At 36.7% G+C, this 15,164-nt stretch overlaps 1 protein-coding gene across 1 annotated transcript in view; it reads right to left on the minus strand.

Moving 5' to 3' along the window:
* Positions 1-15,164, minus strand: part of OCA2 (OCA2 melanosomal transmembrane protein) — a 158,583-nt gene that overhangs the window by 31,880 nt on the left and 111,539 nt on the right. The window contains exon 22 of the mRNA XM_058018454.1: positions 4,636-4,729. Coding sequence (XP_057874437.1) covers positions 4,636-4,729 — 94 coding nt within the window. The remainder of the gene's footprint in view (positions 1-4,635; positions 4,730-15,164) is intronic.

The raw sequence follows: 15,164 nt of genomic DNA on the forward strand, positions 1-15,164 counted from the left end.
TATTGCAACAAACTCAGACATATATTAGCAAAAATTTTAAAACCTCTATGAAATGAAGCATCTAAATTGAGACCTCTGCAATGTTATTTATCACTGAGAAAAAATAAAGAGAAAAAATTGAGAAAACCTTGAGAAAAAATAAAGCCCTGTTGATTATTTTACAGTCTGAATTTATATAAAATCATTGTATTAACCTCTAGAATTCAACCAAGCAACAAGACCACAATGTCTTTATCTGACCATTTGCCAAGAGAAAAGTACTCTCCTAGATTTGGGGTTTTCCTTTATGTTAAGCTCTTATTTAGGTGTAATAATTCTTTGATAACTAGACTAAAATCATAATAGGAATATTATAATTCCCTGCCTTCTGCTTACTCATAAATGCTGTCTCTGAGCAATTACCTTTGTATTATTAACATATCTGATGTTTTCTGAAGGGTCAAGACTATGAAAATAGTTACACTTCTGACTAGAGACATAATGATCACTTGTTTGCTCTGATATTTGCTTGCTCTAATGTTTACTCTTGACCACACACAGCAAATATCCCACTGCTCTCTATCTTCTTTTCCAAGCCCCATGGACTCACAATTTTTTCTATTTCTACCACTTAATTACTTGTCTTTGTGTCCACAATGTAGGAAAAGTATAAGAATTTGATGGGAGAACAGATATAATCACATTCATGTAAGTAACATGAGAACTGAAAGAGACTTGGATTTACACTGAATAGCAAATTGAACAGGAATTTGATATTGCCTAGATTAACAAATAAAAGGCAAATTGCTCCACATTCTGAATTAAATCTTATCTTTTTTAAATGTGAAAAAAATAGGAGGACTGTGACTGGAATAACACATTTAGCTCTATCATGTACAGCTCTAAATTACTAGAAGAATAAGGAAATATTATAGGAAGGAAATATGAATATAATAATTTATATTTATTTAGATTACGTATGTTTCATATAGGTATATCCAACATATTTTTTTCAGGAGTAAAGATTGAACACATAAATACAGTTTGATGAGGAAGCTTTCAAAATGGAACAAGAGCATAATTTGGCTGTACTGATTCCAAAAATGCAAGAGCATCTTTAAGGAAATTATTATTCTGAACTTGCTCTTCTTGTGAATTTCAATTTTGTTTTTGTCATAACATTCCTTTCTTCCCTTTTGAATTAGACTTATTCCAGATTAATCATCCAGTGGCAGTCACTCACTATTTGCCTTCAGATTTGTGGGGCTGGTTAAAAAGTGGCTGAGCTTGGAAGGCACTACTGGGACACATAAGAAGCCTGGGGAGCAGCATTAGTGACTGGTCTCCAGCAGGCTTTTGTGCAGCTGATCACACTGGGAACTTCTGCCTTTTCCACATCCCTTGTCCTTTCCCCATTCAATGAGTCTCATATAAGCCCTATTCATCCTTTTGATGCTGATATATCAGTAGGAGATCCTTTCTCTTTTTCTACCAACATGTCTAACAGATTCAAGGATAAAAAATAATTCATGGTGGTAAATTAAACTTTCTACAATATTGTATATTCTAAATGACATCTGAATCTTTTTATTGCAGGGGAACATAATGAATAATCAAAAAAATCTAACAGGGCCTGAACAACAGACGTAGAATTCAAAGCAGCCAAATGATCTTTTCTCACAGGCAATTTTGCTCTTTCCCTTGTGAGCACTGTTCAGACAGAAGTGGTACAGGTGTCGATGGGTAATGTCAGAGAAGGGAACAAGATCTGAATGCATTCTGGGTGAGATATTTGGTGACACTTGCCATTCACAGCCAGGCATGCATGGATATGACCTGGTATCTCCTCATCCAGCAGTGTACTCTGAACACCAGGCTGCTTTAAGGTGCTCTAACACACGGAGGGAACCTTATTCTGTTCTCTCTTCTTTCTCAGTATAATCTTTCCCACCTAAATTCCATCCTACTGGAACACCTTGCAGGCACAGCACTTCCAGCACACGGGCCTGAATTGCTTGGATGGTGAGAATGGGACACCAGACCTGTCTTTCCCTTACATCCATCTGTGGAGGACCAGGTCCTTGAGGCAGTAGGACTCAGGGATGTGAGGGATCCAGGGAAAGAAGCAATTGGTTGTTGTTCTGACAGACACACAGAACTCCCCAGCACAGGATTTCTTCTGAGGAAGGCACTCTAGAGAGAAGCACATCAAGCTGGTAGGACCTCAGCACTCTAGGCAAGTTATCACACCTGGCCACCTCTGGCTCTGGCTGGGCAGCAGAATAGCATTGCACAACACATCTGCCAGGTTGCCTCTGCTACCTTCTTAAAAAGAGAAGAGAAACCTCGACCCACACCAAGTGCCACTGTGCAAAGACACGCAGAGGAAAGGTCATGGGCCCATAAACCCTCTTAGAGAGCAAGGAACCTGCTTCTTGCCTTTTTGTCTCCCTGCACAGAGAGGCATCGTGGTGCCTCTCACCATGAAGAACCCACAGCTTCCGTAGAATCTCGCCCTCAGTTCTATCGAGGTGTACTCACCAAGCTTATCAACCCTCTCTGAAACTCCTCTTACAGACCACTGTGTCAAAACATGATTTTCAAAAAAGCTGCTTCTAGCAAAGGCCTGCCTTAAACACGTTTGCATGATTTGGCTTAGCATGCAGCTAGGAAGGAAGTGTATTATTGGAAGTAGAGTGCTCTGCTGTGTGACACCACTGGAGACAGACATGGCATGGATTTCCTGTGCAGAGACACTTGGGAAGGGCAGAACAACGCCAGCTCAGGCTGATAAAAGACATCTTAACAAAAGTCAGCCAGCAGAGCCATCATCTCCCCACACAAGGTATCCATGATTTTTCTCTGGTGACTCCCAGGGGTTTGCAAGATGAGAGGGTAAAGATCTGTGTGTCTACTGGGAGAAGCACTGCAGAGGACCTTTCAATGGGGATGTGAAACCTATTGAGTAATCTTGGGCAAACAGGGAAGAAATGCAGAAAATTCACTTTATTCTTTGAGGCAACCTTCATAAATAAAAGCAAGCAAAATCAAAATCCTCAAGGGATACACAAAATATCTCTTGATACCGGGAGAAGACTTAAAATATATTCAATTTGTGAACATTTGACTGAAACAAATATTTTCCTAACACAAATAGTGAAGAATCTCATGGTCTGCCTGTTCAGTGCTTAAAAGGCAGCCAAAAAAAGTGAGCTTTTATGTTCATCCTGCTAATTAATATCCATTGCTATCTCTCTGAGACCACTATGTATTCTGTTCTCACATCTTTGTCAAGGTGGCTACAGTCTTTCCAGTATTCATTTCCACCAAAAGCATAGGTATAGAAGGCAATTTCAGGGCATCTGTCTGCTGTCATCAGTACCAAAGAATACATTCCAGTAAACACTGCTGAAGAGATTAGCCAGGCTTTACATCTTTTTTTTTCCTCAGTCAGTCTCAGGGAAGTTTTAAGAACATTTCAATACAAAATCTACATAGAAGACATGCTGTAAATGCTATATACAAGTTAACTCCCCAAATGGCAAGGTCAAAATCTGTGAAACATGAACAGTGCAATCCACCAGCCCATTATTAGTGCATCTCCTTTTTTTTGTGCAAGGGCTTGATTTCCAGGAAATCTGTGAGCTATTACTATGTACTACATAAGACTGTTCTGCAGTCTCAAAGATCCTGACAAACAAGACTTGGTTGATGAACCATATTAATAACGCGGGTTTGAGGGCTGTGAGGTAAACAGTTTGGAAAAAAGCTGATCAGCTGACATGCCATAATACACAATTTAAACAAAGTAAAGAGAAAAAACAAATTAGTGTAAGCTTAACAGTATCCTTTGCCCTAAATATGCAGAAAAAAGAAGCAAGGAATTATGTTTTAGCTAAATCAGCTACACTTTAAACTTGAACTTTGTGTTTTGTCCTTATTTACCAGTTTCCACTTACATCTTTCAACCACACTCTCAAAAATGGGAAGTATTTGGAAAAATATTAAATTACTGTATGCATTAAGTACACCTTGTCCCTTAAAAACCTGCTGATGAATGACCTGCAATGAAAACTCCACTATTAAAAAAATCTATTAATTATTAATTATACAATTATTAGGCAATAACTAGAGTTGAGTCAAACTGGATGCTCATCACACTTTGATTCATAGTTGCTAAGAAGCTGGTCAAAAGTAATTACTTTTAAGTAAATAGTTTACTGGTGGGATAATGGAATAAAAATCAACTCAGTCTAAATTAGAACATTCCAGTATCTCCGATGATAGAACATCCACGAATATGTGAAGATGAGAAACTAGGTTTAAACTGCATTTTACAATAAAGCAACAATTTACAATTTCTACAAAGCTGAAGATTGTGGGTGATCAAAGCAGGAATTTCGAAGGCTTTGTTTCTCCTGGAGTTCCACTGTGCTCCCACAAGCTTCATGCATTCTATCAACATTATACAAAAAAAAAGCGATTTGTCTTCCACCTGCATTTCAGTTGCCAAAACACAATTAGGAACACAAGTATCTTTTATAGACCTTTTCTCTAGATTTTTTTCCTTAGAAGATTCATTGTTTGCCAAGAGAGAAAAAAAAAAACAAAAAAAACAACAAAACCAGATTGGATGTGAGAAGTTTAAAAATGTACCTGAAGAACTCCATGAAAGAGAAGCCATAACCATGCTGTTCAGCAATTCCAGCACAAACAACATTTGCAGATGCTCCAATCAATGTTCCATTACCTGCAGTTCAGAAAACAAAGACCAGTTTATAGTTGTGGTCTCTTTCTTACTCCTACTCTTTTTATTCTGTGTTGAAGGCCTAAGATGTACTCATTACAAAATGAAAAATCAATTTCTGTTGTATATAGGTTTGGAAAGAAACATACAGTCAATACCTCCACATCCTATAAACAGTTTCATGCTTTGAAATATAAGCCTGGTATTACACCCTGGTTCTACTTAGGCCAAAAAAAAAGGGAAGGAACATAGCCCCAATAAGAAAATAACACCAGAGACCTGCATTCAGATAAACATGTTGATTTTCAGTTTTACTTAACTAGAAGGTGCCATCAGATGAGGTGAAAAGATGAGATAGTTTGAGAATGCTAAGAAAAATGGATAACTTTTTCCTAATGCCAACTTGATGTTGACACTGTAGTGCTTTTTTTATTGATAAATTAGTAATTTGTAAGATTTGTTTGGAGTTTTTTAATAGAAAGTAAAACACCGTAGGTGTGATAATGGAGGGAAATTGCTCTCTTTCACCTCTCTCTCCTAAGGCAAAAGGATCAAAGACTTTTTTTACCCAATCACCATGGTTCTTCAATAAATAAGGAAACATAATTTTATTCAGTGAAGTTCACCAAATTAACCTATACAAGGCCCCACACGAGAGGAACACAATAAAGAAAAATAAAAATAATTTGCCAATTTATAATGCACATCTATCCTCACTTCTCTTCTCCCAAGCCTTTTCCAGAAATTAATTTTCTCTAAACTTTTAACAATCTCACAATGAAGTCAGGTATTCAGAGCTCAGAAAGACTGACCCATTTTCTATATCATTCCCATGAGTCATACCTCAGACTTATACATGCTGCATACTTGACTTCCACAAAGCAGATGGCTCCTGCAAATGTTTCTGATCTAAGGCACGACTCAGGAAGTGACAGGGACTCCTACATGCTTTTCTTTAAATGCAGTTTTGAACAAAGGTAACAATCTAAGAGATTTTTTATTATACTCAGTAAGTCATCTCTTTTGCCATACATCGCTACATTAACAATCCATTATTCTAAGCAGGAGCCTTCCTTTCCTCCCATTGGCATGTAGTTACTCTTCTTACTTTAGTTCTGTTAAAAATTTTAGCTCCATAGAAACTCTTCTGGTCTGACTTTGAGAGAAACAGATCATAATGTAATTAATGCTCCAGTTAATTGTTTTGATTCAGTAAATGTTTTGGGTCACCCAGAGATCAGTGTACCAAAAATCATCTCAGAATAAAGGCAGAAGAATTATTCCCTCAAAATATTCACACATGATATTGTTATGGCCTTCCGCACCTGAAAGTGCACACAAAATTAGCAGATGTCTAAAACTATAATAAAAAAATAATATAACACTCTTAAATGAAAATAAAATAAAAATTAAATGCTATAATCCAGATTGTTCTGACTGGTCATTATAGAGACAGAGTAACAAATCTGAGGGAAAAAAATAAACCCCAAAAGTCACTCCGGACTTTTTTATTATTATTTTTAGTTGAATTCTTGAAAGCCAAAGCTTTCCAATGTAAAGCCCTGATATGACAAAATTTTTTCCAATTGAGTCCAAAGAAAATACATGATTCTTTTTTATTCCAGCATGGTCAATTCGTATCAACACACATTAGGCAGCAAACTCAAATTTTCATCCTGGAGTAGAGATCTGAACAAAGGCATCTATTGTCTCAAGTGAGTGGCCTAAGCAACACCTATTAGGAGCAATAGACTGGTTTAATTTTCTTATCAGCAGCTCTTGAGCAGATGCCACTATGGAATAAGGAAGACACACACTGGAGATTTCTTGAGATGAGAAAACTCCTCCACTCTCACTCCCTCTAGTCCCAAATAGACATTTTATTTTGTATATTTAATTCTCCCTCTATGTTTTTTTTAAATTCCTTTTCTTTCTGCTCTCCTAGGAACTGTGCTAGGTGACCTGCTTTCTACCTGCTGTTTTTAAGGCTTTTACACTGCAAAGAGCTGGAGCTCAGTGCAGAGATATCCTGCCTGTCTCTGAGGGGTTCTGCTGATGTTGCTGAAACTGCACATCAATACAAGGGTGTATCCTTATTGATCATAAAACTATTGTGATCATCCTTGTGAGAGACACCAAGAATTTTTTGTAACCTCAGCTTCTTTTCATAGACAGAAAGCCACCTCCACAGGTGCTTTAAGTGTGGAGAAAAAAGAATTATTAGCATCAAAAAAGAACAGAAACCTTTAAAAAATAGTGTCTAGCACTGGTCATTAGAAACATCACACAGCCTGTTTCCCATGCCCTCTCTCTTTTTGCCTCAAAGTATATCCAAATTACTTTACTGCACATTTTAAAATACAAAACTGAACTTGAACAACTTTCCTGGTAGGTAAGTGCCATGAGAAACCAAGGCACAAGGCGTGTGGCTTAATGTGAAAACAGAACAAATGAATACAACTGATGTAATTAGAGGAGTCAGGAAGGAACACTTCAGGAATTTTCAATTCCAAACTAATCACTAGTCTACAGCATCCAAACATTTCATAAGAGAGTTCTGCTCTATGTGTAGCACAACCAGTCATCAGTCTCAGAATAATGTTACTGCAGACAAGGAATATAGCTCTGGCTTCAAATTAAAGAAATGAGACTGAAACTGTGCTTGTCCCATGGCTCTGACTAGATACAGTCGAGATCTCCAAACAGCACGAGCTCTCCTATACTGCATGGGCTATAGTAATGCCTTCACATAATGAAGTATTATGGAAAGAGTTTCTGCTTCAGCAGTGAATTGATTTCCCCAAGTAGATTTCACTTGAGAAGAAATCGTCACCTTAAATGTTATCTGTGAGGAACAGCATTACTTTTTCATTTGTTTGGAGCGTGTGTGCAGTTTAATTAGGCACTGGCTCAGCAGGCTTCAAAGAACTGCACTCAAATTAACAACAGAAGCAAACTTTTGTTCCACCACCCAGGAACATCTGTCTCCATGGCACGGGTTTAACTCAGTAGTGAAATAGCAACACTAACTTTCTGAATCACGGAAAACTCAAGCCTAAATTAATGTACACAGAAACCTATACACTAAACTCATTCTGATTGATGTAACCTAAGAATAGACATTTTTTAGGAGTTCACTGAGTCTTGACTTCATCTTCACATCACCTGCAATCTTAAGAACAATTCAGTTTAAAAAGGCTTCCTCTTGCTTGTTTGTATGCTCAAAACAAAATAACACATGGGTCAACTGTATCAACACATTGCAATAAATCAGCCTGGTTTGAGGACTCCTATTGTAACTTTGTTGATGACTCCTACTCACCCTTTATCACAAGGCAAATGGTTACAGAGAAACTGGATTCACTACAATGGATTGTGATATGTCTAATGTCAGTAGTATGTTATATCTATGAACTAAGCAGTACATTTTATTCTGAATATCTTCTTCCTTTTTTCCTTGACAGACTACATGCACTGTTGCCAATACTAACTATGTTTAATAGTTCATATGCATGAAATCAAAAGAGACCTTTTTCTTAATGAATAAAACAGTAATTCTAATTAACTGCTTATGCTATGGCAGAGGAATCCTCACAGATCGTAATCCTTTTTCCACAGAGCTGCCCTAGCTCTGCACAATCATTTCAGAAACCAAGTAGAAGGTCTTCTACTGTTTCTGTCTGGAAAAGCTGATATAAGATCTTCTTTCTGATATTTTTCAAGGCAAATAACTTCAAATATCTTTAGGGAATGTGGAATCAACCCCAAGTGTGAGACAGTATTTAAGTTTTAGTTAAGAATAAATCTATCAAGAAATATCCAAGCTCCACTCATTAAAATGTGCCTTTTCATCCCCAGCTAACTTAGAGCTACAAGCAGGAAGATGTTGACAAGGTTTGGTAAGCCTGATTTGATACCTGCACTATCCACCTGCCCTGCTTCTTTCAGCCTTCTTCTTCCATTTGTAGCTACTTCTCCACAACCCAGCACTTTGCTGCAGGGCTCCTTCAGAGACAGCCAAATCCAAACCCAGACCTTGCACACCACACACAATGCACCTCTCATGGGCCCAGACAGCCTTCTGCTCAGTAGAGGGAGTTTGTTCAAAAGTCACTATGACCTACAATGCACTGAAAATCAATGCTGGGAGAACCAACTAGGCTTACTGAAAAAGGGGCTGGGAAATCAGATTAGAATCACAGCAAGAAAAGGGAGAGAGTTTGAATCAATAATGTGCATCCTCTGACTTGAAGCCTCATTCTCGATGTTGATTTTTACTTGTCAGCAGCACATTTATTATATCTAAATGCTGTTAATTCTCAGGAGTCCCTTTGGTATTGCCCCCTCAAGAGCAAGCCTAACCCTTTTGTTTGCTGAGTTAATGTGTTCGCTTGGAGAATCGTCTCAAAGTGCCTGGCAGGATTAGTGTTTATTACTCAAAGCACTGAGAAATCAAAGGGAAGGGATTATCACTAATAAAGCTGTTTGGCCTAGCATGAGCAACCATTATGACGGTAACTTCCTTGAGTGTAAAGGAGATAATACCTTGGGTAACAACCAAATGGACAGCTAACAGAAACGTTTGTTTTGCTGTGAAAATTACAGACCATTTCCCCTACACCTTAACCAAGAAGCCCTCTGCATTTTCTCTCTCCTGTATCTCAGGACAGCTAATGCAGAAGTAAAAAAATTACCCTATTTTTGTGCCAACACAAGCTGTGAGAAGAGCTTTTCCCTAGCCTCTAACAAGCACCTGTGACAGGCCCAGTTCTATACAGGACAACTATTCTGCTTTGTCCAGACAAGGATTCTCTTTCTGAAACAAGAAATTTTCCACAGTCATGAATAATTTTAGGGTGACGATTCTCAGCCCTGTTTTTTGCTGTAATGAACCGTTCCATTACAGTATCAAAGTAAAACTTACTGAAGGAAACCAGCTCCTTGCTTCCAAGGCATTTTTAAATGAAAATCCTGTGCATTCTCCCATATAATTTATGTTGTAAAAGAAAGGCAAACTGATGTGCCTGGCTTCCTTTCCACAGCATATTCTCTACTTAAAGCACAGGCTGAGCAAATGCAACAAATCTGTCTGCCAAAATGAACACTGACCAGTTCTGGTTTTGATTAGCCTTATAGAAGATAGTCTTCATAGCTTTGATAAATTTTCAGTTTCACACAAAAGTAATACAGATTTGCCTCATTAAAAAAAAAAAGAAATCTACATTTATATTCATCTGTTCAATGTCCACAAGTCTTGAATACCTTCTAATAACAGGCAAGACTTGAATAACTTAATCTTTTTTATGTATAAAAACTAATAAGCCAGATAATCAAACATTGTCATCAATAAAGAGAATCAAGGCCAGTTGAAGAGTAGCAGTCCCTAAAAGGGACATCAAGTCATAGGCATGCATGAACTCACCTAATATTTTTATTTGTGATAAAATGCAGTCTTCTGATATCAACATTTTTGATTTTTTTGCTTTGGAAATATTTTGAATGGTATATTTCTACATAAATGCCTAAACATGGACATTGTAGGCGAAAACATGAAAGAACATGAATGAAAGTTTTGAGTTCAGTTTTCAAAAAATGTCATTGAACTGCATTCAACCCAATGCTTTCAATCAGGTGAAATTTACCACTTTTTCTCTACAAACCACTACATTTACCACTACAACACCACCAGCAGGACAGCTGTATAAGAATTACACTGGTAAATGCTCATTGTTTCCTTTTTGCTAAGAGAGGAAAAGGTGAAATTTAAATTTGCCATTTTTCTATCAGAAGTGTGAAATAAATAAGGTCAGTTGCTGAACATCCTGCACTTGTTACTTTAGTGACCTAAAGAAATTCATAAACTTCTATGAAATCCAGACATCTCTAAAAAATACATAAAATCTGGGGTGACCACTAAAGCCACTTTTCTCCTCAGAGTCAACCTACCCAGTGCAAGTGTAAAAAATACAATTATAATGATGGATAGTGCCAGCTGTCTGACACTCCATTCCCCAATGCCCTGAGATACATATTCAAGTAGCTTTCACTTAATGTTTTTAATACTGCACATATTTCAGATTTTTAATGCTGCACATATTTAATGTCTCATTTTTAGATTCAAAGACTAAAACCATGTCTCAGTTTCATAGCTTTGCCACATGTCATGTTAATGGGGACAAATATTGAAAATACATTTCATATACAGAAACCTGACATAAGAGTACATTATTCATTATTTATCATAATATACTTTGAAGATAACTGTACTAAATAGATTTATCAATATCTATATAAATTATATCTAGACCATGATTGTAACTTTCCTTAGTGTCATACAGATTCTCTGATTTGTCAATATAAATCAATATGAATATTGCAAGATTTTTTTTCCTCCTCAAGGTGCAGAAGAGGGGGCATTGCCTGGAATGTGAAGTAGATAATTCAGTATTATATTCTGCACCTAAGTGTTTTGAGTCCTGCTGTAGCTTCCCTGCCTTATTCTGTCTGATAGTCCAAGTGCTACCTTCTAACTGAATATAACTCTTCTGCTGTTATTCTCATACTGCAGCAACTCACTGATACAACAAAATCAGTTTGCCTATTCCATATAATTCTGAAAACAGAAGTGGCTAACGCTCCTGGAAAGAACTTTCTGTCATTTATAATAAAGAAATGCACAAAGCAGGTAAAGAAAATTAAAGACATCTCCATATATACTTCGTAGGAGCCCCAGTGCCATATCTGATCATTATCCTATCTCTAATTTGCAGAATTTTATAGCTTGAAGTTATTTTACACAGGTTGAAAACCATTAATTGAAGCATTTCAAAGTTATCAGTAATGCAAGCATTATAACCAAGTGAATTTGGTGTTTGGTATAAATTTATTTTCTAAATCAATATTACACATAGCTGTCTCATTTCCAATTTAAAGTCTAAGACCATCCAAACTACAAATTCTCATCAGTGCAGCTGAAACATTATCCTTTACCCCATAGGCTTCATATTTCACCCTTAATGGTATGCATATATCTACATATGCATGTCTGCTAAGGTAACTCTTTTCAAGCCTAGAAAAATATACTAGTTTCATTATGGGGATTATTTTCCATATTAACTCAGTATCTTAAAACCAAACTTGTCTCTGATAGTGCCTTCATACAGACAAAGGTATGTCTGTCAAATGGTCATGCTCAGTTTTTCCTGGTTTTATATTTTAGGCTCAAAATTTTCTTCTGCATGCCTTCCATGGTCAAGGGGACAATCTTTGGCAATCTTAGATAATATCCTTTAGTCGCAAGGAATCTGGACACAAGCCTGAGTCTCACACCAGGGACTTTTCAGCACTGCTGGGCTTTAAGAACTTCACACTAAAAAAGCATGAAGATATCTCAGAGCTTGAATGTAATTACAGGTCTAAGGAAAAGAGCAACTGAATTTTTATAGAAGGTTACAGATTCTGGCTTTTACAGAAAAAGAGGACAGTTTGGGCTCTCAGGTATTAATTGAGTGAAAAGAGTCCTCATGCTTATATCTAATGTTTTTCACACTACAACAAATCCCAAAAACTTTCAGGTTACGTCTCTGTGAGCTAAACATTAAGAAAAAGGAAAGAGCACTACCATTTAATGGACAGCAGTCACTGTTGGATTAATTTCCATCACTGCAAACATCATAGAAACAATGTAAAGTACATTTAGAAACCAAATTAAATATTAATGGAAGACATAAAAACATGCTTCTAGATATGTACAATTTAAAGGCATAATGCTGCTAAAGACTGGCCTGAGGTTTTCAAATAAAAACTATGATGTGTTTCTTAAATTTCCCTATTTGATTTGCCTGTCTTTCAAGGTCAAGCAATATCCTTTATATTCTGAAAGATTGCTCTCATTCCTTACAATACCTCCCTTTGATTTGAATTGAGTTTTATATTGATAAAAAAATATTTATTGGAATCTGGACTGTTTTGCCCATAAGACATGGAACTGAGCCCCAGGATTTCTTGTCATTAAAAGACTATTTTAGAACCAATAGGATCTGCCAATATTCATGTCCTGGTTAAAATCAAGCTCAGGTAGGTATATTGTCTCTATCAGAAAAAATTTCCTACAGTTTCAGTTGCACATTTTATACAACAATAAAGTTCAAAACCAAAGCTGCTCCTCATAAATAACAGCTATATTTTTACACCATGCATTCATTTTTTGGTAGACATTTTAATCTTTCAAATTGAAAAGTGTTGTACAAATTTGATCTATTATAACTATAAATGAACAGTAAAGTAGCTACAGTTTTTATAATGTTAATTATCATATATTTATTACATTTTATGCTTTCTGAAGGATATAACTTTTCCTCATATTACAGAGAAGAAGGGTTGGTTTATGAATATAAACAATATTTTTAGCTTTATACCTTCAGTGTGTCTGAAGCTTTAAACCTAGTTTAGGATCTTATTGAGCAGAATCTGCAGGAATAATAAATCAGTGATACTCCACTGTGCAAGTCTCCATCTGCACCAGGGACCTAAGGAGGGCTGCTGAGAGGCAGAATAGCTCCAGCACTGGACTATTGAGAGAAATCCCACTGTTTAGCTACACTGTGGGATAGCTGTAATAGCTGTAATTAGCACAATGTCCTGTGGATAATGAATTTTATTCACACCTGGGTTTTGACCCTGTAAGGTTAGAAGAAAAGTGCCAGCAATCCTCTCTTCTTACCTCCTGTCTTGACATAGAGCCTATAACTGAATTGTGTGGACAGAATAGCACAACGGAATGCATCCTAGAAACTGCCTATTTCTGTGGAATTGTAACAAAAATGACTTTCAGGTATTGTCCTTCAGGAAAATATACAGAGAAGGAAAATAGTGCAAAACTATACATTGTAAAAAATATCCCCTCTGGACCACATTAATAGTCACTGCAGCAGTTTTTGCACTTTTCTATGCTAGCAACTGAGATCTCAGAAGGTAGGAACTTTCAAAAATTAATTTGATATTTTTTTTTTCAAAAGAATACTGTTTATAAATCATGGAAAAAAAAATAAGAGAGAGAGAATGCCAGTTCTTTAAATGTCAAATGTATAAAACCCCCTCAAATAATATTTTAGCTATAACCTCTCAGCTCAGTAAATAGTCTAGTTCTACACAATTGAACAATCTTAACAGGTGAATTTCTGACTGTACACTTAATAAATTTAAGTTGAATCCTTATTTTATGCTCTTTTAAAAGTCATGAGCCAAAATAAAAAGTGCAATTAAAGTTTCTCTTGTTCTGAAATTGCTGTAGCTAGCAACCTTCATTTGCTCTCCAGAATTTCAGCATTCCCTAGACACTATTGAAAGGTCTGCATAAAACTCAGTCTCCAGAGTGTTGTAATTCCATCAAGTACTAGAATACAAAACACTAATGAATGAAGCCTTAGTCAGAGCCCTCTCATGCTAAAGTAATACAGATTCATCAGAGCACCCCGTAAGTTTCTTCCTTGTATATTTCCTTTAGTACCTTTTATATTTCCTGTTTTCTTTCCCTTCATTGTTAACATGTAATTGAAATACTGGTGGGTCACACTTAAAAAAACTCCATGAGCAACACATTTTTTTCAGATACTTAGTCAGCCTGACCTCTAACTCCCAGGAAGATGTGAATTAATAGGGTTGTTCAGTATCCAGAAGATTTATCTAATCAAAGTCCCCAAAAGCCTGAATTCACTTGACTTGTCTTTGGGAACTCCTCTTAGTCACACGAAGGGCTCCAGTGTGCTCTGCAGAGATCATCTAGCAATTTCAGTGGATGAATGAATACCTTGGTTGTACCACTATCTCCATCACTAAATATGGATGCTGGGGAAGACAGACTCCTAACTTACTACTTAAGTTCTTAAAGATACCTGGGACAAATATAGATCTAAATTTCCAGAACCAGATCTCCTGGAAAATTATCATGTTTATTTCTTAACTGTATAAGATTGACCTGACGTAAACAAGAAAACTTCTGCCAAAAAGAACAGCCCAACTATGAGCAATATCAAAAAAATTTGAAACTGGGACACTCTCACCAGGAACTCAACATGGTCATCACTGCCCTTGGCTTTCTGGATTAAGAGACAGGATATTTTCTCCTTCTCACCTTCAGAGACATTTCACAGAACAAGGAGTATCTATGTGATTTCCTTTACTCCTTTTGTCTGAGCACCAGGCTATGAAAGACAGAAATTTAGCAGCAGCATCTCTCTTTCGGGAGACAATGACAACAACATGACAGTTACCATCAAAGGCCTTTTCATCTTCTTTGAGACTGACTCCATCCTTCTCTCATTTCCAGGACAACAGCTAAAGCAATGAAGGAAAATTACTGCCTTTTCTCATCCTATCATCTTCCAAACATGTATCTGTCTGTGCACTTTGTGGCAATAGGAATAAAGTAATTGAAACC

This window comes from Melospiza georgiana, chromosome 2 (assembly GCF_028018845.1).
Source record: "Melospiza georgiana isolate bMelGeo1 chromosome 2, bMelGeo1.pri, whole genome shotgun sequence".
NCBI lineage: Eukaryota > Metazoa > Chordata > Aves > Passeriformes > Passerellidae > Melospiza > Melospiza georgiana.